We start from the raw sequence: 24,926 nt of genomic DNA, 5'->3' as shown, positions 1-24,926 counted from the left end.
TGACGGGTACACATGTCAAGAAAACACCGGCCAAATGTACTTTTATGCATGTACACATATAAATATTCGTGGGAAACACTGTTTATTTAAGTGTTTTTTTTTCTAGTTTCGCCAGTTTAATATTTGAACATTTTCAGTCGGTAATTCGCGAATATCACGTGCAAGTTATTCTTGATAACCCATATGTTGATTTGAAAACGATGGAAGATGTGTAAGATAAGTGATACTGGAAAATAACAACAAAAACCTTAGTTTTGTGAAGGACAAAAATGAAGCAAAATGGCGACCACTTTGTTAAAGCACGCATGTAAATGTAAAAGGCAGTGGGTTCATCCATAGAAAACCAATCATTGCTGATGGCATCTAGACAATTTCCGTTCAGCAAGGGAAGATTTCTTAGCTATCGTCATTGTCGTCAATTCATTATCCCATCTCTTGATCAGTCGTAGAAATTCCTTATACTAATGCGTACCATCTAATCCTTGATAAGACCGAGCAATACAGTAAACTACCGCAAACTATTATTGGAAAAGTCCCTAGTGTTGTTATGGAGTATTTCGCTGACACTGGCATCAAAACAGAGATATATATCAAGACATCTCCAGCACTGCAACCGCAGTCCTCGACGTTATGTTCAATTGTGGTGGACTTCGTCTGATAAATGCTTTATGCGCTTGGAGGCAACACGAAATATAATATACTTAGTGGGATGTGTTTCTCTTTGAATTGACAATGGATGTATTGCCGTTGGCCTCGGAGCCATCAGGCGAGGCATTGTTTAGTTACGCTGACAACTCGAATTATACAAATATGACGGAAAATGAAACATTAAACCAGACTATTGTCCGAGACCTATTACAAGACCATATTTTAGATTACAGGATGTTTCCCAGTAGGGTTACGGTTTTGCTTGTGATTTTATATATCCCGGCATTTTTCGCTGGAATAATTGGTAATGGAATGCTGGCCTATATCGTCTGCACAAACAAACGCTTACAGAATGGAACAAATCTGTTCCTATGCAACTTGGCGGTAGCCGATCTGTTTGGTAAGTAAATACAACATGTACCCGTTATGGTGAATGGAAGTTCTCTTAATGAGCGACTGACTTGACATTTGGAAAATAGTCTATTTAACTTAATAAATTGTAACGCGAGTGAATATAACTGAATTGTTCAAGGTACGACAATTTGTTCTGTGTCAACTGCATTTCTTCAAATCCAATTTAATTCATCTCCTAGTACTACATTTCAAAAAGCGGTACAGTCAAAAATACGTTGTTTAAATACATTCGCTTCCACAAGAGATTCAAGAGAGACTCAGGATTTTTTTATATTGGTATGCACTGCACGTTATCATATTTGAATTGACAATATACGCCTAGTTCTTAGAGTCAGTGTTGTTTGAGCAACAATCATCGAACACAATTACAGGTTGAATCGAAGTATTTAATGTTGAAAACTTTACCTACAATACTAGACAATGACTTGGCCACCGATGGACTTATTTTTATCATTCTAATTATTTAAGTATATTACAGCTCGCCTTTTTTAAATAAAATTGGATTAAAAATGTAATCGCTATTTTTAGCTGTACATGCGTTTGTCATAGTTACGGTTCGCACGGCAGAACAATATACATGCATGATTATTTCATTTACATGTTTGGTTTGCCAGTGCCCACGCTTTAACAAGAACGCTTTAATGAAAATGTCATAAATAGAACCAAACTAACGTCATTGAAAGAACATGTACACTAATATCTACATCAGCTACATTATGAAATACGAATCACGCTTCCATGTAAAACAGAAAAACACCAACTGCAAGGACGATGATAGCATTGGTGCTCACAAAAGTCACAATGAAGGTGATTTGAAAGATACAAAATTAAATTCATGTAGATGTTAACAACATGAATAAGTCGTAAGACATGTGTTGCACGTGAGGACACTTGCACGCGTTCATGAGACGTATAGAGGATATTTGTTGATTTCATTATAAGATCGTATTTTATGTCACGAGTGTCATAGAAAATCATAGTTTCACGAGTCCCGAAGCCACGAGTGAAAAACACTGAAATCAACAAATTTTCTGTTTCTTTTATGCTTATTTACTGAGTATCAGTAGTATTTTAGTGTAGATTTTTTTAAATACCCCCTTTATTCAAAAGAGTGTTTTCTACGCCGCTACCCATGGGACGCCACTCACGCAAAATTATAGCTGATGACGTAGTTTTTAATTTTCTATTTTCGGTTCGGAGAGAAAGTTCTCGGATGTTTTTCTTCATAGTTTATTATTCACTCGTTTTAGTGCAAATAGTTTATGAAAATTAATCAATGAACTTTTATTAACGTCGTCATGTTATAAATAAAAATTTGAAAGGTCGATCGCCAATTAAATGACTCGGCAATCACATGACCGTGGTGACGACGGTTGATTCTAATTTTAGCATTGGCTTCACATTGTTTATTTAGTTGAAACCAATTGCAGATAGGTTTAAAATAAAATTAAAGCTGCACTCTCACAGAATTACCGTTTTGACAACTTTTTTGTCTTGGAATGAACCAACTTTTGCGAAAATAACAGCAAACCAGTGATATAAGACTGCTTAGAAAGGATCAGATCATAGAGTTTCATATTTGCGTTCGAAAATTAATATTTTATGGCTAAAAGCATTAGTAACGGTTTAAGAAAAATGCATAAAATATCATTTTTTAAAACTTAAATATAAAATCTGCAATCTGATTTTTCGTCAGCAGTCATAAATCACTGTTTTCTATGCATAAATTGGCTCGTTCCAAGACAAAAAAACTTGCCAAAGCGTTCTATCTGTGAGAGTGCATCTTTAAATAAAGAAAAGCAAATCATATAGTCCGAATTTGCTATCTGTTCGATTTCTAATAATCTAAAATAGAAAAATAACAGCAAAATAAACTTTTCATTTGTGCGGTCAAATGTAGGTCACGTGAGTATTTTCTGAAATATTGTTATAACGTGATTAAATTTGAACACAACTATGACTTAATTAAGGAATGTTTATTATCGGATGGATTATAAAAGTTAAACACCAATCTATTAAGCGTTATTTGGTTTTGAGAATGTGGTTGTGAACTACATTTTACTTCATTTACCAGATAATATAGTATTTTGTCTGTACAATTATGTGAAATAACAGCGTGACATTTGTCAGCGTGACATAAAAATGTCACGAATTCTGGTTGGGTTTGGATACAGCGTTCTCTTCAGCGAACACGTCCCAAAAGGTAATACTATATAACGCTGAAGATCTTTAGCTACAAATAATCGAACATTCAGCTTCATAGTTCAAGAAAACGTTTGAAAAAGAGGATTGTCATATCATCTAATGAACGGTAGGTCGTTTATTACCAAATATAGCAAGTTCAAATTTTTATTCATCATGGCATATAATATGCATGTGATATAACAAAACAATGAAACACATATTAATTAATATCAGTGAACAAACATGTCAAACACAAAAAAAGAAACTTTACTAAACAACATCAGTGAAAATATGGAGTGATAAGACACAATGGGATGGTATTGTAATCATCAACAGATCTTTGGTTAATCGGAGTATGGAGAGTGAGTCATCTGAATTTCAGTAAGATGATTTTACAGAACAATGCCAACTGAATTAATTTAGGTCTATTGTAACAGTTCATAAGTTCATCTAATTTAAAAGATATTGGATGACGAATGTAATAAGGAACAATTAGTTTTTTACGCATGATTGAAAAATGGTTACATTCAAGTAAGTAGTGAAATTTATCACCAATAACATTCTTAGTACACAACTGACATAATCTTTGGTTTCTCTCAATGTTCAAATGCCTGCCTTTTTCAATTGGCAAAGAATGGTTTGTGGTCCCAAATTTACAAAGTATTTTACAAAGGTTACTAGGCAACAAGTCAAGATAATCTTCAAAACAATGATTACTCTTAAACATTCTATATACAAGACATTTGGAAGAGCTATCAACAGTACTAGTCCAGTTTTGCAAGAATTGGTCATACAGTCTACTTTTAACAATTGACTTTAAATTAACAGAGCTAATGACTGTTTGACTTCTAAAATAATCAGACAAACCAAGCAGTATTTAGCCTTCTGCAACCTTTTTTAAATTTCTAAGGGGAAATAACTACAATGGATTTTTATAGTATTTCTTGAAGTTGATATTTTCACTCCTGATTTTGCAGTGAAAATATCAAATTGATATTTTCTTTATTGTTATTTCACTGATAAAACTCATCGAGACTTTTCATCGAAAAGCATGAAAGAATGAGTGCTCTCACTTTCAACATCGATTATATTTCACTTCAATATAACATATTTATTTCGTGTCAAAGCGTCATAAAAATGTTCAACAGAATTAAATGTGATATATCTTCTAATAGATCAGTTCTTTATAATTCGTTACGTGACGCTTGAATACAGGCGTATTTTAACGGAGCAGTTTTACTCGAATTTGATAATGCAATATCTTATAATGAAGAGTAAAACTGAAGTGGCAACCTTCAATAAATTACTCCTTTGTAATGAATGCTTTTCAGTAGTTTATATAAATTAAATTAAATTAGATATACATTTCACTGTTAATTCTTGATGTTTTGTTTTCGAAATCAAACGTCAGTGCACACAACGCAGGGTCAAACTGTCAACAGCGTTATATTTCCGAAACCTATTGCCTGTACAATTGACAGGGAACATGCTAAAAAATCTCATATTTTAATAAAAGGTTTCGCATAACCAAACAATACTGATACAATGCAAACGACAGATACAATCCCGAGTGGCCTTACATCTAACCAGATCCAGAATAAAGGCACAAGGTTCAAGGCCGAGCAAAATAATTGTTTGTTTAAGTGTGATTTCGATTATATTTCATCTCGTGATGAAAGTTGTCACACCACTGTATGAAATATAATCGATATCTCACCATCTAACTAAAACGATCAACTATCCTCTTCATTAATCGACTTATAAAAACAGTAATTATGTATTTGGTTGTAATTGAATGGGAATATTTTAGTATTGACAGTACTCATGTTCTTGGTTGTGATTGAATGAACTACTTTAGTATTGACAGTACTCATGTTCTTGGTTGTGACTGAATGAACTATTTTAGTATTGACAGTACTCATGTTCTTGGTTGTGATTGAATGAACTACTTTAGTATTGACAGTACTCATGTCCTTGGTTGTGATTGAATGAACTGTTTTAGTATTGACAGTACTCATGTTCTTGGTTGTGACTGAATGAACTATTTTAGTATTGACAGTACTCATGTTCTTGGTTGTGACTGAATGAACTGTTTTAGTATTGACAGTACTCATGTTCTTGGTTGTGACTGAATGAACTGTTTTAGTATTGACAGTACTCATGTTCTTGGTTGTGATTGAATGAACTGTTTTAGTATTGACAGTACTCATGTTCTTGGTTGTGATTGAATGAACTATTTTAGTATTGACAGTACTCATGTTCTTGGTTGTGACTGAATGAACTGTTTTAGTATTGACAGTACTCATGTTCTTGGTTGTGACTGAATGAACTGTTTTAGTATTGACAGTACTCATGTTCTTGGTTGTGATTGAATGAACTGTTTTAGTATTGACAGTACTCATGTTCTTGGTTGTGATTGAATGAACTATTTTAGTATTGACAGTACTCATGTTCTTGGTTGTGATTGAATGAACTGTTTTAGTATTGACAGTACTCATGTTCTTGGTTGTGATTGAATGAACTGTTTTAGTATTGACAGTACTCATGTTCTTGGTTGTGACTGAATGAACTATTTTAGTATTGACAGTACTCATGTTCTTGGTTGTGACTGAATGAACTGTTTTAGTATTGACAGTACTCATGTTCTTGGTTGTGATTGAATGAACTATTTTAGTATTGACAGTACTCATGTTCTTGGTTGTGACTGAATGAACTATTTTAGTATTGACAGTACTCATGTTCTTGGTTGTGACTGAATGAACTGTTTTAGTATTGACAGTACTCATGTTCTTGGTTGTGATTGAATGAACTATTTTAGTATTGACAGTACTCATGTTCTTGGTTGTGACTGAATGAACTATTTTAGTATTGACAGTACTCATGTTCTTGGTTGTGACTGAATGAACTGTTTTAGTATTGACAGTACTCATGTTCTTGGTTGTGATTGAATGAACTATTTTAGTATTGACAGTACTCATGTTCTTGGTTGTGATTGAATGAACTGTTTTAGTATTGACAGTACTCATGTTCTTGGTTGTGATTGAATGAACTGTTTTAGTATTGACAGTACTCATGTTCTTGGTTGTGACTGAATGAACTATTTTAGTATTGACAGTACTCATGTTCTTGGTTGTGACTGAATGAACTATTTTAGTATTGACAGTACTCATGTTCTTGGTTGTGACTGAATGAACTGTTTTAGTATTGACAGTACTCATGTTCTTGGTTGTGATTGAATGAACTATTTTAGTATTGACAGTACTCATGTTCTTGGTTGTGACTGAATGAACTGTTTTAGTATTGACAGTACTCATGTCCTTGGTTGTGATTGAATGAACTGTTTTAGTATTGACAGTACTCATGTTCTTGGTTGTGATTGAATGAACTGTTTTAGTATTGACAGTACTCATGTTCTTGGTTGTGACTGAATGAACTATTTTAGTATTGACAGTACTCATGTTCTTGGTTGTGATTGAATGAACTATTTTAGTATTGACAGTACTCATGTTCTTGGTTGTGATTGAATGAACTACTTTAGTATTGACAGTACTCATGTTCTTGGTTGTGATTGAATGAACTGTTTTAGTATTGACAGTACTCATGTTCTTGGTTGTGACTGAATGAACTATTTTAGTATTGACAGTACTCATGTTCTTGGTTGTGACTGAATGAACTATTTTAGTATTGACAGTACTCATGTTCTTGGTTGTGATTGAATGAACTGTTTTAGTATTGACAGTACTCATGTTCTTGGTTGTGACTGAATGAACTATTTTAGTATTGACAGTACTCATGTTCTTGGTTGTGACTGAATGAACAATTTTAGTATTGACAGTACTCATGTTCTTGGTTGTGATTGAATGAACTGTTTTAGTATTGACAGTACTCATGTTCTTGGTTGTGATTGAATGAACTGTTTTAGTATTGACAGTACTCATGTTCTTGGTTGTGATTGAATGAACTATTTTAGTATTGACAGTACTCATGTTCTTGGTTGTGATTGAATGAACTATTTTAGTATTGACAGTACTCATGTTCTTGGTTGTGATTGAATGAACTACTTTAGTATTGACAGTACTCATGTTCTTGGTTGTGACTGAATGAACTATTTTAGTATTGACAGTACTCATGTTCTTGGTTGTGACTGAATGAACTATTTTAGTATTGACAGTACTCATGTTCTTGGTTGTGACTGAATGAACTATTTTAGTATTGACAGTACTCATGTTCTTGGTTGTGATTGAATGAACTACTTTAGTATTGACAGTACTCATGTTCTTGGTTGTGATTGAATGAACAATTTTAGTATTGACAGTACTCATGTTCTTGGTTGTGACTGAATGAACTATTTTAGTATTGACAGTACTCATGTTCTTGGTTGTGATTGAATGAACTATTTTAGTATTGACAGTACTCATGTTCTTGGTTGTGATTAAATGAACAATTTTAGTATTGACAGTACTCATGTTCTTGGTTGTGACTGAATGAACAATTTTAGTATTGACAGTACTCATGTTCTTGGTTGTGATTGAATGAACAATTTTAGTATTGACAGTACTCATGTTCTTGGTTGTGACTGAATGAACTATTTTAGTATTGACAGTACTCATGTTCTTGGTTGTGATTGAATGAACTATTTTTGTATTGACAGTACTCATGTTCTTGGTTGTGATTGAATGAACTATTTTAGTATTGACAGTACTCATGTTCTTGGTTGTGATTGAATGAACTATTTTAGTATTGCGTAATTATATAGAAGACGCCATCAACTAATTCCCTATATATTCTATAGTGGATGGACAGATTTGCACGAGATGACAATCTGATTCAAGGTCTTCCAGACCCTAACTCCATACACGGCTAATTTTTGTAAGGCACACTCAAAGGTTGCATGTCAGTCAATTTTAACGCGTTCTCAAACATCTCTATTATTTCGTAATTAGCATTTTCAGTGTGGAGTCTGCGGATGTCGACTGATTATGTAAGAATTGTAGCAGGAACCATGATGAAAGTTATGGTGTGGTGTGTATACTTTATTTCTTTTTAAGCGCCAATTGCACAGGCGCTTGAGAAAGCAAGTTATCTATTTTTAAACTGCACGCGAAAGTCGTATTAAAATTATCACATGATATATAACGGAATAACTAATAAGGACTACTGTATTTTTATGAAAACAAAGTCACTTGAGGGTTACTAAATGTTAGCTCGATTGTGCAGACATCTGAAAGCGGACAAACTTCACCCTAGATTCCGTTTCCTTGGTAGAGACTTGTTCTGTGTCCTTTTCTGAGAGGACTTGGGAAAGTTAGAGTGTACATCTTGAGTGAGAGAGGCAGGCAACATTACCACTAGACCCCTCCCACCGTCTGAAGTAGTGTGGTTGTTATAGTGTACATCTTGAGGGAGAGAGGCAGATAACAATACCACTAGACCCCTCCCACCGTCTGTAGTAGTGTGGTTGTTAGAGTGTACATCTTGAGGGAGAGAGGCAGACAACAATACCACAAGACCCCTCTCACCGACTGTAGTAGTGTGGTTGTAATAGTGTACATCTTGAGGTAGAGAGGCAGGCAACAATACCACTAGACCCCTCCCACCGTCTGTAGTAGTGTGGTTGTTATAGCGTACATCTTGAGGGTGAGAGGCAGGCAACAATACCACAAGACCCCTCTCACCGACTGTAGTAGTGTGGTTGATATAGTGTACATCTTGAGGTAGAGAGGCAGGCAACAATACCACTAGACCCCTCCCACCGTCTGTAGTAGTGTGGTTGTTATAGTGTACATCTTGAGTGAGAGAGGCAGGCAACAATACCACTAGACCCCTCTCACCGTCTGTAGTAGTGTGGTTGTTATAGTGTACATCTTGAGGGAGAGAGGCAGACAACAATACCACTAGACCCCTCCCACCGTCTGTAGTAGTGTGGTTGTTATAGTGTACATCTTGAGTGAGAGAGGCAGACAACAATACCACAAGACCCCTCCCACCGTCTGTAGTAGTGTGGTTGTTATAGTATACATCTTGAGGGAGAGAGGCAGGCAACAATACCACTAGACCCCTCCCACCGTCTGTAGTAGTGTGGTTGTTATAGTATACATCTTGAGTGTGAGAGGCAGGCAACAATACCACTAGACCCCTCCCACCGTCTGTAGTAGTGTGGTTGTTATAGTGTACATCTTGAGGGAGAGAGGCAGACAACAATACCACTAGACCCCTCCCACCGTCTGTAGTAGTGTGGTTGTTATAGTATACATCTTGAGTGTGAGAGGCAGGCAACAATACCACTAGACCCCTCCCACCGTCTGTAGTAGTGTGGTTGTTATAGTGTACATCTTGAGGGTGAGAGGCAGGCAACATTACCACTAGACCTCTCTCACCGTCTGTAGTAGTGTGGTTGTTATAGTGTACATCTTGAGTGAGAGAGGCAGGCAACAATACCACAAGACCCCTCCCACCGTCTGTAGTAGTGTGGTTGTTATAGTGTACATCTTGAGGGAGAGAGGCAGGCAACATTACCACTAGACCCCTCCCACCGTCTGTAGTAGTGTGGTTGTTATAGTGTACATCTTGAGTGTGAGAGGCAGGCAACATTACCACTAGACCCCTCCCACCGTCTGTAGTAGTGTGGTTGTTATAGTATACATAATGAGGGAGAGAGGCAGACAACAATACCACTAGACCCCTCCCACCGTCTGTAGTAGTGTGGTTGTTATAGTGTACATCTTGAGTGTGAGAGGCAGGCAACATTACCACTAGACCCCTCCCACCGTCTGTAGTAGTGTGGTTGTTATAGTATACATAATGAGGGAGAGAGGCAGACAACACTACTACTAGACCCCTCCCACCGTCTGTAGTAGTGTGGTTGTTATAGTCTACATCTTGAGTGAGAGAGGCAGGAAACAATACCACAATACCCCTCTCGACCAATGTTGTAGTGTGGTTGTTATAGTGTACATCTTGGGTGAGAGGCACTCAACAATACCACTAGACCTCTCTTACCCTCTGTAACAGTGTAGTTGTTCAATGTACATCTTGGGTGATAGCCACTGAACCATACCTCTATACCTCTCCTACCCTATGTAGCAGTGTAGTTGTTCAATGTACATATGTGGTGAGAGGCACTCAACCATACCTCTAGACCTCTCTTACCCTATGTAGCAGTGTAGTTGTTCAATGTACATATGTGGTGAGAGGCACTCAACCATACCTCCAGACCTCTCTTACCCTATGTAGCAGTGTAGTTGTTCAATGTACATGTGTGGTGAGAGGCACTCAACAATACCTCATGACCTCTCTTACCCTCTGTAGCAGTGTAGTTGTTCAATGTACATGTGTGGTGAGAGGCACTCAACAATACCTCATGACCTCTCTTACCCTCTGTAGCAGTGTAGTTGTTTAGTTTACATCTTGGGTGATAGCCACTCAACCATACCTCATGACCTCTCTGACCCTCTGTAGCAGTGTAGTTGTTCAATGTACATCTGTGGTGAGAAGCATTCAACCATACCTCATGACCTCTCTTACCCTCTGTAGCAGTGTAGTTGTTCAATGTACATTTGTGGTGAGAGGCACTCAACAATACCTCATGACCTCTCTTACCCTCTGTAGCAGTGTAGTTGTTCAATGTACATCTGTGGTGAGAGGCACTCAACAATACCTCATGACCTCTCTTACCCTCTGTAGCAGTGTAGTTGTTCAGTGTACATCTTGGGTGAGAGGCACTCGACACAACCACTAGACCCCTCACACCTTCCGTAGTAGTGTAGTTCTTCAGTGTACATCTTGGGTGATAGTCACTCAACAATACATCAAGACCTCAAGACCTCTCCTACCCTCTGTAGTAGTGTAGTTGTTCAGTGTACATCTTGGGTGAGAGGCACTCAACCATACCTCAAGACCTCTCTTACCCTCTGTAGCAGTGTAGTTGTTTAGTGTACATCATGGGTGATAATCACTCAACCATACCCCAAGACCTCTCCCACCCTCTGTAGCAGTGTAGTTGTTCAGTGTACATCTTGGGTGAGAGGCACTCAACAATACATCAAGACCTCTCTTACCCTCTGTAGTAGGACCTCTCTTACCCTCTGTAGCAGTGTAGTTGTTCAGTGTACATCTTGGGTGATAGCCACTCAACCATACCTCAAGACCTGTCTTACCCTATGTAGTAGTTTTGTTATCCAGTGTACATCTTGGGTGATAGCCACTCAACCATACCTCAAGACCTCTCTTACCCTCTGTTGTAGTGTTGTTGTCCAGTGTACATCTTGTGTGATAGCCACTCAACCATACCTCAAGACCTCTCTTACCCTCTGTAGTAGTGTAGTTATCCATTGTACCTCTTGGGTGATATCCGCTCAACCATACCTCTAGAACTCTCTTACCCTCTGTAGTAGTGTTGTTGTTCAGTGTACATCTTGGGTGATATCCACTCAACCATACCTCTAGACCTCTCTTACCCTCTGTAGTAGTGTAGTTGTTCAATGTACATCTGTGGTGAGAGGCACTCAACCATACCTCATGACCTCTCTTACCCTCTGTAGCAGTGTAGTTGTTCAATGTACATCTGTGGTGAGAGGCACTCAACAATACCTCATGACCTCTCTTACCCTCTGTAGCAGTGTAGTTGTTCAATGTACATCTGTTGTGAGAGGCACTCAACAATACCTCATGACCTCTCTTACCCTCTGTAGCAGTGTAGTTGTTCAGTGTACATCTTGGGTGAGAGGCACTCGACAAAACCACTAGACCCCTCACACCTTCTGTAGTAGTGTAGCTCTTCAGTGTACATCTTGGGTGATAGTCACTGAACAATACATCAAAACCTCAAGACCTCTCCTACCCTCTGTAGTAGTGTAGTTGTTCAGTGTACATCTTGGGTGAGAGGCACTCAACAATACATCAAGACCTCTCTTACCCTCTGTAGCAGTGTAGTTGTTCAGTGTACATCTTGGGTGATAGCCACTCAACCATACCTCTAGACCTCTCTTACCCTCTGTAGCAGTGTAGTTGTTCAGTGTACATCTTGGGTGATAGTCACTCAACCATACCTCAAGACATCTCTTACCCTATGTAGTAGTGTAGTTATCCAGTGTACATCTTGGGTGATAGCCACTCAACCATACCTCTAGACCTCTCTTACCCTCTGTAGCAGTGTAGTTGTTCAGTGTACATCTTGGGTGATAGCCACTCAACCATACCTCAAGACCTCTCTTACCCTCTGTAGCAGTGTAGTTGTCCAGTGTACATCTTGGGTGATAGCCACTCAACCATACCTCTAGACCTCTCTTACCCTCTGTAGTAGTGTAGTTATCCAGTGTACATCTTGGGTGATATCCACTCAACAATACCTCTAGACCTCTCTTACCCTCTGTAGCAGTGTAGTTGTTCAGTGTACATCTTGGGTGAGAGGCACTCAACCATACCTCAAGACCTCCCCTACCCTCTGTAGCAGTGTAGTTGTTTAGTGTACATCATGGGTGATAATCACTCAACCATACCCCAAGACCTCTCCCACCCTCTGTAGCAGTGTAGTTGTTCAGTGTACATCTTGGGTGAGAGGCACTCAACAATACATCAAGACCTCTCTTACCCTCTGTAGTAGTGTAGTTGTTCAGTGTACATCTTGGGTGAGAGGCACTTAACAATACATCAAGACCTCTCTTACCCTCTGTAGCAGTGTAGTTGTTCAGTGTACATCTTGGGTGATAGCCACTCAACCATACCTCAAGACCACTCTTACCCTATGTAGTAGTGTAGTTATCCAGTGTACATCTTGGGTGATAGCCACTCAACCATACCTCTAGACCTCTCTTACCCTCTGTAGTAGTGTAGTCGTCCAGTGTACATCTTGGGTGATAGCCACTCAACCATACCTCTAGACCTCTCTTACCCTCTGTAGCAGTGTAGTTGTTCAGTGTACATCTTGGGTGATAGCCACTCAACCATACCTCTAGACCTCTCTTACCCTCTGTAGTAGTGTAGTTATCCAGTGTACATCTTGGGTGATAGCCACTCAACCATACCTCAAGACCTCTCTTACCCTCTGTAGCAGTGTAGTTGTCCAGTGTACATCTTGGGTGATAGCCACTCAACCATACCTCTAGACCTCTCTTACCCTCTGTAGTAGTGTAGTTATCCAGTGTACATCTTGGGTGATATCCACTCAACAATACCTCTAGACCTCTCTTACCCTCTGTAGCAGTGTAGTTGTTCAGTGTACATCTTGGGTGATAGCCACTCAACCATACCACTTGACCTCTCTTACCCTCTGTAGCAGTGTAGTTGTTCAGTGTACATCTTGGGTGAGAGGCACTCAGCCATACCTCAAGACCTCTCTTACCCTCTGTAGTAGTGTAGTTGTTCAGTGTACATCTTGGGTGAGAGGCACTCAACCATACCTCAAGACCTCTCTTACCCTCTGTAGTAGTGTAGTTGTTCAGTGTACATCTTGGGTGAGAGGCACTCAACCATACCTCATGACCTCTCTTACCCTCTGTAGCAGTGTAGTTGTTCAGTGTACATCTTGGGTGATAGCCACTCAACCATACCTCTAGACCTCTCTGACCCTCTGTAGTAGTGTAGTTATCCAGTGTACATCTTGGGTGATATCCACTCAACCATACCTCAAGACCTCTCTTACCCTCTGTAGCAGTGTAGTTGTTCAGTGTACATCTTGGGTGATAGTCACTCAACCATACCTCAAGACCTCTCCCACCTTCCGTAGTAGTGTAGTTGCTCAGTGTACATCTTGGGTGAGAGGCACTCAACCATACCTCAAGACCTCTAGACCCCTCCCACCTTCCGTAGTAGTGTAGTTGTTCAGCGTACATCTTTGGTGAGAGGCACTCAAAAATACCTCAAGACCTCTAGACCCCTCCCACCTTCCGTAGTAGTGTAGTTGTTCAGTGTACATCTTGGGTGAAAGGCACTCAACAATACCTCAAGACCTCTAGACCCCTCCCACCTTCCGTAGTAGTGAGGTTGTTCAATGTACATCTTGGGTGATAGCCTCTCAACAATACCTCAAGACCTCTCCTACCCTCTGTAGCAGTGCAGTTGTTATAGTGAATTTTGGTTTGATATTTTTGTTCTGATGTTATGATTATTCACGATATTTTCATATTGTACAAAACCTCATCGATTTCAGTTTTGTTATATGTGTTTATTACAGAGCTGACAGATTTAGCCGTCGGATGAAATAGCATCGTTATGACTCTATTATTCAACATATAATAAATTATTAAGACTGAGAAAGAATGAATGAAAAAGTGAAATTGCCATATGACGAATTATAAATCAAGTGGACAATTATGTCAAATAACAGAAGGTGGGTGACATATAATAGGAAATTTACTTATTATGAAAACAATTTGATACGAGTATACGGATATTATTCGAATACTTGATATGAATATCCGGATACCGATTTGGTATCCGGTTTCCATCCCTAATAATAATAATAATACTTATCGACATTCTCGTACACCAGAGTGATGATGTACTATTGATGTAACACTGCCAAGTTTATGGATACTTACCTAGTCTCAGTAGTTTCTGGTGTATTATTGATGTGATACTGCCAAGTTATGGCTACCCTGCTTTTGTTTATATTTTCTATTGTATTATTGTGATAGTGCCAAATTTATGCCTACTCGGCTTGCCCATGTAGATTCTATTGTATTATTGATGTGGTACTGCCAAATGTATGGCTACTCGGCTTTTGTTTATACCTTATATTGTATTATTGATGTGATACTGCCAAATTTATGGCTATTCGATTTCTGTTTATACTCTCTATTGTTTTATTGATGTGATACTGCCAACTTTATGGCTACTCGATTTCTTTTTATACTCCATATTGAATAATTGATGTGACACTGCCAACTTTATGGCTACTCGATTTCTTTTTATACTCTCTATTGAATAAATGATGTGATACTGCCAACTTTATGGCTACTCGATTTCTTTTTATACTCTCTATTGAATAATTGATGTGATACTGCCAACTTTATGGCTACTCGGCTTTTGTTTATACTTTATATTGTAATATTGATGTGATACTGCCAACTTTATGGCTACTCGGCTTTTGTTTATACTTTATATTGTAATATTGATGTGATACTGCCAACTTTATGGCTACTCGGCTTTTGTTTATACTTTATATTGTAATATTGATGTGATACTGCTATATTTATGAATAACCTGCTATGTTTATACTTTCTATTATACTATTGTTGTGATACTGCCAAATTTAGACCTACACGGCATGTCCATGTAGATTCTATTGTATTATTGATGTGATACTGCTAAGTTAATCACTCATTTTCAAGATGATCAGGCTTTTAATCTTAAACCATCATGTTCTTCAACAACGAAAAAATACAGACATTTTAACAAAAAAACCTTTTAGATCTCAATTAGTGACTTAAATGTAATTTGCGGTGGGCTTTGAAATGTGAACCATATATCACTCATATATCCTCTTGCATGGTATTAAGCAAGTGGGCATTATAGATAATTACTCTTCTTCTCACTTTCCTAAAAGCTTCTCGGAATTGAACCTATTTTAGATACAATTATTATTGGTATATTTATTTCATGGAGTAGACGAATTATTGTCAGTTTACGATCAAAAGTGCGATTATTTAATAGTTTCACATTTGACCAATACAATTAGACCCATTGAAAATATTCACAATATTTAAAAAAAAAACCCACTAATTAATTACATTTTCTGCATACAATGGCGTCACACCCAACACGCCAGAACGACAAAACAATACATTTGCATATGCACGTAAACATTCAGATTTGTCATTCTGACGCCCTGATGCTTCTGTCCAAGTTTTAACCTTACGGTTACACGGTTACACGCTCCATGAGAGGAAGACCTTTTTTAGGAAAAAGTTGAAACAGACGACGGACAACGGGCAAAGGCCGATCACAGTAGAGCACCATGAGTATATTGTTAAACATATAAGAAACCAGGATTTCTACCGTTTTAATGAAATATTGCCAGAATATGCATGTGCTTTTTCTCATTTTTGGTTTTTGTTACGTCTGGTAAGAATTAAAAATAAAATTGCTCACATACCAGACGTATGAGTTACCCAATGAAATAAGGTTAGCATATGTGCCTTTTTAAAATCCTCATCGCATTGGATTAAGTGTCATATCCGGTCAGAAAATATGTTACCTGGCCCAAGTATCACGAAAATACTCGAGTCAAATCTCAGTCTCAACTTATTTGTCTGCATTGCAGTAAAAACCTTTTGCCAAAATACTAATGTTACACAATTTTTAAAAGCTCTTGTGCATTTTGTTGATTAACATTATTTTCTAAAAGAAATATTTCTACAGCATGAATTGCAATGCAAAACGTCGTATGATACCAGATTAATTTTGATAACGTAACTTCAGGCAAATCTCATATAATTTATGTCACAATATTATAAATAACTGACTGACACATTCCTTGACCATCTAACTGTATTTTCTTAGAAAGACGCTATATCGGTAAGTAAATAATGTAAATTCTCGAAGCTGGGGCTGGAGCTGACTGAATATAGAAATCAATATCAAAACTCGTTACGACCAAAGTAAAGAATCGCTTCAATTCTAAAACTTAACTAGAACTTATACTAACCTCAACATGCCAGAATGGAAAAGCTTAACACGATTTGTCTTGACATTCATTTCCGGAAAGCTAATTTAAGCCGAGATCAGAAGAAGACATGCATGTTTTCTTCTGATGAAAACGGCCTTAATTCTGCTGAGAGGAAATTCCTGGTAGAGTGAACGCCCTGATAATGTCCTGTTATTGTCTGGGTTTAAAGGAAGAAAAATTTAGCTATACAGTTTATTTCTTCTTTTTTTGCTTGAACGGTTGTTGTCATAGGTAACCTTTTAACTGTTTTAATAGTTCAACAAGGTTTTCATAGATATATAAACTTCACGCAGGTTTCAACAAGATTGCTATCAACTCTAACATTTAGTTTGCTTTGCAAATGGAGGTATGTTTCTGTTTTTGAGAAAAACAAATGTCATCATGGCATACAACAAATATGCTTGCAATTTTGATAGTTCTTTTGATGGAGAAAGATCTGCTTGGTTTGACAAAACATTAAGGCGGCATAAGACAGTGTTTATAATGGAATTGTATTCTGAAAAATGACCACAGAATAGTATTTTTTAATTCTAGAACTGTAGAATGAAAAGCCGAAAATAAAGTCAACCGTATGTATTTAGCTTATGCAAACTGTAAATAAGCCAAATGCTAGAACATTTTGGTAACATACCAATACATACACATTTTAAGAAAAAAATAATGCTAACGATATAAATATTAATGAATTTGTTCGTTCTTTCAAATCCATGTCAAAGACATCTTAACCCATTAAGGATCTTTCTGATTCGGTGAATAATTTTGAAAATTCATGAATTATATTGTTAGTTCATTGTTGAGGAGATGTACAATTATTTTAATAGATTCAAAACAATTAAATTGTCAGTAATTTGCATATACATAGCCTGGGATAGAATAAATAAGAATCCATATTCATTTAAGCCCCTAAATATTAACCAAGCTTTACAATATTTCCGCTAACAATAATAAATGCCAGTGCAGAAGAAATATCTGGTGTTCTACTATGTCCACTTTCTTAAAGTCTCGGTTTTGAAAGTGTGTATTTGATATTGACTTCAAAAACAATTTCGAATCTATTTAAACTCAAAGAGTACCAGAACAATATGTGTTCAACTTGGTTTCATAACTTAAGATCTCAGCTCGAAATAGAATACAATTGTAAATTCCATTATTTTGTATATGAAGGGTATTGAACCTGTGTTTAAAATGAAAGCCATCGAGAATTATCCAGCTTAAGACTGAATATGATTTTTTTGTTCACAACATACTGTTAAGTCCGAATATTATTTCCTACTTCGTTTAACTATTAATTGTAACTTAGAGATAAGTATTTTATTACATATTGGCCGAATATGGCAAAATGTTAATAGTTGATGTCAGGAAAGAGTTACAAAATATTACGAAAATATGTTATGCTTAGGATTACGAACAAGAAAAAAATTAGAAGTACCTAAGAGATTCTTGAAGTTTTTGTAACATCAAGATAGTGATTTTGTTATAATATATATATTAATGTTCAGCGAGAAGTTTTAAGTTATAGTATTGTACATCTCGATCAGATAGATACATGGATCTTTTATAGAACTTTTTGACATAAATTTTGTTCGCAGAAGTACTTTACAGAAGCCCCTGAATGGAATTAAATCAATGCAAACGAAACACGCAACATCACGGACCTGTTTACCAGTTTATAGGTCTGTGGCAATATTTAACACCGTGACAGAACGGACGACATGATATTGTTCAGCACTTATGATAAAGGTGAAAGCAAAACAGTGATACTAAGAACCGTCTTGCCCTAACCTCAAGCATGAACATAAGAACAGTAATCAGATGTGGGTAATACTAGTACATCACAGTTCTAATACATAGAAGTGTGTTCATCTTTTGTTGAATCAAAAAGGCAAATGCCGAAGTAATAATAAAATATGAATTGAGATCTTACATTTATTTAGAAATAATGAGATAAATGTCTTCTTATTTCTGTGACCGCCTTAGTGGTTACGCATGACGAACTGTTTATTTATTTGTTTCCTTTCAGACAATATGTACGTATGCAGTAAATGGAAAATGTTCTTTTTTGTGAATTTTTTTCCAAATATTACTAGGGCTCTATCTACTTTCAGTGACAGTAATCTGTATCCCAGTGGCTGTTGGACAGGCTCTTTACAGAATATGGATTTATGGAGAGTTCATGTGCAAACTCACCGGATTCTTGCAAGGTATCGATATCAAATTAGTTTTCCTCTTTTCATATCAAAGCCTTCAGTATATGGATATCAGATTATACGGCTTCTGCAAGATGTTTCCTACTTATTCCTATCAATGTGATTTACACTGTTAAAAATATAAATTATAAATAATCACCCGAAACAGAAACGATACTTATTTCATGTGTGATTACTTTGAAACTACAATAATACCGCTAAATCTTGAAATTATCGCAAATTCGTCTGTTCGTGTTGACGCTTTGATAGAGTGGACACTTACCACTCGTTTTTATCGTTATCGTGGCTATGTTTTGCACATGGTTTTGAACTAACAACTTATTTACAGTTAATAAATCATATAATTCTCTGCGATTGTATACATTTACGGATTGGGTAAATCAAATTAAAGATATAGGAACTGGTAGCATTCAGAAACAACTTCAACATCTTGTCTATTATTTCATTGGGTGATGGTATATATTGAGTGTAGTGATTCAAGTTGTTTGATCTTTGTAAATGGAGGGTTGCAAGTGTCAGCACATTCACGTGCTCTTTGGCGTTGTTCCCCTTCATGTATCCTTATATTCACAAATCTTAATTAACGATTTGGTTGCCAAAATGATCAGTTTACTTCGAACTTGCCAAACTATGAAAACTTTTCAGTTGTGTTTCAGACACATTTAACCGAGCTTTTAAACCCCCCATTTCATTTAATAAATACTTTTGAGGCAACAACTTATCTCCTATAATATTTGCCTCATGCTGGACATCTCCTTTAATCCCGTGTCAAAATCGTTATAATCACCAGGGCGCATCAGTCTTGCGTGTATACATGCACCTAATTCCTTATTGAGGGTAAACCCTACCTCAAGGCACAGGGCAAACTTGCCCCAGTGGTAAATTTATATCCAGTTTGTAATTCTATAGGCATGCACATATTTGCTCTTGGGGCCAATTTTGTTATATAAAGCCACCATGCAAAAACAACATTCCTGTTGTGGTTTTTATTCTAATGATGGTTTTTATTCTAATGATGGTTTTTATTCTAATGGCATAGGTATTTTATTGTTCGCTTATAAGGGTAAGGGAAAATGGAGCTTATTCCATTAAACATTTCATCATACATCATTATACCACGGTCTGCAAAAGAGTCAAGCAGTTTAAGCTTTGGAAGCATGAAATGATTGTGGCATTAAGTCAGCTCTAATCCATCACCTGAATGTTCAGTGCAACATCTAAAGCCTGTCGATTGATTTCTCACACCAGACACACCGACTATAGCCATGGCAACTTGGTATACAGTACTTTGACACGGGGAACTAACAACTGAAGAGGTGGACTCACATTCCTGCAAAGCTCCCGTACATGTATAGAATTTGCATTGAGTTTACTTCGACCGATCAATTGAAGCTATAAATTACACTCCCAAGAATTACGCGGCGACAGTTCGAATCCGCTTTTGGGGTGACACGAATGTGTTGATTTTACTGGTTAGCGTAAACGTCGTGTAGTACTGCGCTGGAATAAGAAAGAACGTAATTATAACATTGCATAAATGTTTTCCGGCGTTTTCAGGGGTAACCGTTGCAGCGAGTGTATTTACCATAGCGTTACTCAGTGTAGACCGCTTCCTTGCCATTCGCCATCCACTCGTCTTCAGAAGACTAAGTACGAACGCAACAGCCATAAAACTGCTTCTGATTGTCTGGTACGTCACATATTTATTATAACAAACTGATTACACATCGTCCAAAAACTTAAAAGAATAAGTTGTTTAATATTTTTAATCGTTAACATTCACAACAAAGTGTCGACACTTGAATCTATTCGCAATATATTCGCTGTTAATCACATGAATTGATAGTTTCAGTCAACCAGAATCCTATCCTGAGCTGATTTGTCAGCCACAATGGGAAAAGGGAATCACGATTACATTGTTTAGTTAGATATGCTTGCTAACTATTTACAACCAAACAAAAGATACACGCAACAAAGGTTTGATTAAGGTCTGCGGAGGTGGACATTTTTGTACCGTTATATTGGCAGACAAGCATATTATGCTTGACGTCATTCGCGTTAAGATCTATTCAGAATAATAGGTTCCAGGGATGTGACATGCATAGACAGTACTACATTTATGAGAGCCACTCTGAATGAATATACAGTACTACATTTATGAGAGCCACTCTGAATGAATATACAGTACTACATTTATGAGAGCCACTCTGAATGAATATACAGTACTACATTTATGAGAGCAACTCTGAATGAATATACAGTACTACATTTATGAGAGCCACTCCAGGGATGTGACATGAATATACAGTACTACATTTATGAGAGCCACTCTGAATGAATATACAGTACTACATTTATGAGAGCCACTCTGAATGAATATACAGTACTACATTTATGAGAGCCACTCTGAATGAATATACAGTACTTCATTTATGAGAGCCACTCTGAATGTAGAAAAGAATAAGCGAAATCAGTGACTATTGCTTTAATGATTCAAATGCATCTTTATATAGAACATCGGCTTGGGTATACAAAATAACACTTTTATATGAACTTTTGACTTTGATGTTTTCCTTTTTAATCTCTTAAAGGCAATTTTAGATAGCACTTTGATAATTGCGCGTGTTTCAACTAATGGTAATGCTCGTCAATGGCATATATATGATGTATTGAAAGGCTTGTAAGTGGGGTGTTTTATATGATGCATTGGTTTGATAGCTAGATCAACCAATATGGTGGAGGACCATGAACTAGGTTTTAATTTGTTATCCAGTTGTACAATCACAACAATTATATATGTGTGTGTGTGTGTGTGGAAGGCCATGGTTTTCAACTTGTGTCAGTGATAATTAAAGGGACTCGCTCATGGTTTGTAAAATGCACTTTTTCAATACGAAATAAAACGTAGGAAATCATAAGGAGTGTTAAACATGGCAAACCATCGTGGCCAATAGGTAAAAGTGCTGTGTTTTCTCTTTATTTTTACTTTAACAGCGTGGGTTCGCACCTCACCAAACACGTATTTTTTATACTTAAATTGTTTTCCCTGCGTTTTGGATATTATATAGTAACACATTGATAAAATGCGTGTTTTCGATGCATTACCGGGAAATAATTTAAGATAAAAAACATGAGCGAATCCCTTTAATGACAGTAAACAGAAATGTGAAGCATGAGTCAGATAAATATAGATTCACAGAAATGTGAAGAATGAGTCAGATAAATATAGATTCACAGAAATGTGAAGCATGAGTCAGATAAATATAGATTTATGGCATTACGCAATGAAAATTATGAAGTATTAAAAGGGTTTGGTTAAAAGTTGCAAAAGGCAATCCAATTTTTTTCTAGTATGTACATGTATATACTGCATAGTGCGTTAACCAGAAATTTTATTGATATTATCGGTGTCCTTCCTATCACTTTACCCTTATGCCTACAGGGAACGCGGCATAAAATGGAGCACCAGTTCTTAATAATGAAACATTTTCTCTTCAGGATACTCGCCATTATCCTAATGGTACCACTGTTCATCATTCGCCAGATATCCGTGATGGACCTAATTCCTGAGGAACCCGTTCATTTCTGCAGCGAGATATGGAGCGAGGATTACCACCGTCAGCAGTACGATGTAGCGCAGTTTGTGGTGGTCTACATTATACCGGGTGTAATGATCTGCGTCTGTTATGGCGCTATTGGCAGCGAGCTATGGAAAGAGGACAAAGACCTGCATCGAGCAGAGTCCGAGACTGGCCAAGGTCTGGCCAAACAAGTCATGAAAGGCCGTAAACGCGTTGCTAAAATGTTAATTGCCCTGGCTGTTTTATTCGCTGTTTGTTGGCTGCCGTACCACACAGTGAGCCTGTACTTGGACTTTCACCCAGAGGAGAATAAACTCTTGGTGGCTTTACCATACACTATCTTTCTTGGACATTCAAACAGTGCCTTGAATCCAATCCTGTACTTTTGTTCCAGCAAAAGTTTTCGAGGTGTTCTATTCAGAATGTTCAAATGTAAACAGAAACCATTTAAACAAACCAGAAGGGTGAGTTATGTCCATATCATGTTGCGTCTTAACGGTTAATGGTCATTTTCCAGCATTATTTTTTTCTATTAAATGAACTTCCTTTAACGAGACGTCAGTGACAATCAATATACGTTTTTTCATAACCCTTTATAAAGACACCTGTACCCACTTCTTTTGTAAGAAAAGACAGGTGAATATTTTAAATGAACACCTTATTGTCATGGTAAATGTTCGGAAAATAACTCATTATAACAATGCGGTCTTAAATGTCAACAGCAGTAAAATTATATTTTGTTGTTATTTTATTAATATTCCACCAAAAGAGCATACACTAAATTATAATAGCTAACTTTAAAACTATTATTCAATATTTGACAGGAAAACGTGGTAGTAAGGTGTACCCGAAACAACGCCGGCACCACAACAACAGCGTTAACCAGACGGCGGTGTATGCGGCTCTCCAGTAACACGAGTTTGAAGTCTTCTTCTGGAACACTACGAACAAGTTACAAATCCACCCGAAATTCATCCTCGAATCGACATAATGGTCAATATCAACACTACACTCAAAGTCCACGGAACAGTTTCAAGGACAAACTAATACAAGAAAACAGAGATCTTATTCATAAAAACAATGACAAGAATAAATCACCGATTTGCGCAGACGTACGGATAATCGAACCAAACGAAGAACAAAACGACATTGTAAACACCAGTTATCATAAAAAGGCTTTCATGGAGGCCACAATCAGTATCCCTACCACCATCAACGAAGAGAGCAGTCGACATAACTCTTTGGTACCTGTGCCTAAAATAACACCGACAGCCAGTATGGAAGCGATTCACGAGGAATCTGCGGAGGTGTCGTCTGCTAACAACATGGGAGACGGAAATAAAGACAGCGATGACATTCCCATGTTGACTATTGCTGTTGTCACAACATCTGACTCTAATGATACCTGCTCGGATTCACGGAACAAAAGTTCCAATCAAATAAACCAACTTCAGATCGAAGCAAATGTAAATGTTCAATAGAACATTCAAAAGTTTGTCAGCTGTGATTCTTGAATCTTATTTTGTTTAAAAAGATGTTATGTATTTTTTTAACGTTATACATGTATATAGTCGAACCACGAAAAACCGAAATAGTCGTATAGAAATACTTTGAATTATCTGATTTTGGCATCATAAATGTTAGTTAAAACAATAAGCGCCAACTACCTTAAAAGTAAATTGGACTTTAAAAGCTTGCATTCGTTTTAGTCACACGATACAGTGACGTCATATTTCTTGATTACGTCAATTTTATAACATGTAGGATCTATTTTTTCGTGTCGCGGTTCACACATTTGTTCATTTGTACATTTGACATATCATTGTCTTTGTTGAATCCTGAATAAAACCCATTACGTCCTGAATTGCTTACTTACGAGAATGTAACGATTAACGAAGAATAGTTCGATAAAAGCACAATAAGGTATCTTTATTCATGAACTCAACAGAAACAACTAAACAACAACAATAACAACGACAACAACAACAACAACAACAACAACAACAACAATAGCAACAAAAAACACACACATTCGACTTTTTTTGCTTACGAAGTTATTGTTGTAGGGAATAAACTTCGCATCATAAATTTAGGGAGGGGTTGCAAAACATTTTGCTTTGTAGTAACTATCGTTCACAAGTGAATTCAGTTTGTATAACTATCGTTCACAACAAGTGACGTCGGTTTGTATAACTATCGTTCACAATAAGTGACGTCGGTTTGTAT

General features: G+C 37.0%; 1 protein-coding gene across 1 annotated transcript; it reads left to right on the top strand.

The window, feature by feature from the left end:
* The first annotated feature begins 732 nt into the window (after positions 1–732).
* Positions 733–24,181, top strand: LOC128215324 (QRFP-like peptide receptor). Its single transcript, XM_052922023.1, has 5 exons — positions 733–1,048; positions 19,018–19,113; positions 20,677–20,809; positions 22,618–23,164; positions 23,525–24,181. Exons 1-5 carry the CDS (start codon positions 733–735, stop codon positions 24,179–24,181), a joined length of 1,749 nt encoding a protein of 582 aa, XP_052777983.1.
* The last annotated feature ends 745 nt before the right edge of the window (positions 24,182–24,926 follow it).

This window comes from Mya arenaria, chromosome 13 (genome assembly GCF_026914265.1).
Source record: "Mya arenaria isolate MELC-2E11 chromosome 13, ASM2691426v1".
Classification (NCBI taxonomy): Eukaryota; Metazoa; Mollusca; class Bivalvia; order Myida; family Myidae; genus Mya; species Mya arenaria.
This window is presented reverse-complemented; position numbering and strand designations above follow the sequence as displayed.

Excerpts from the sequence above, each read along its gene's own strand:
- LOC128215324 (XM_052922023.1), top strand. The coding sequence starts at position 733 with ATGGATGTATTGCCGTTGGCCTCGGAGCCATCAGGCGAGGCATTGTTT. Across the intron at positions 19,114-20,676 it reads ACTCACCGGATTCTTGCAAG|GGGTAACCGTTGCAGCGAGT; the intron begins GTATCGATATCA and ends CGGCGTTTTCAG. Across the intron at positions 23,165-23,524 it reads CATTTAAACAAACCAGAAGG|GAAAACGTGGTAGTAAGGTG; the intron begins GTGAGTTATGTC and ends AATATTTGACAG.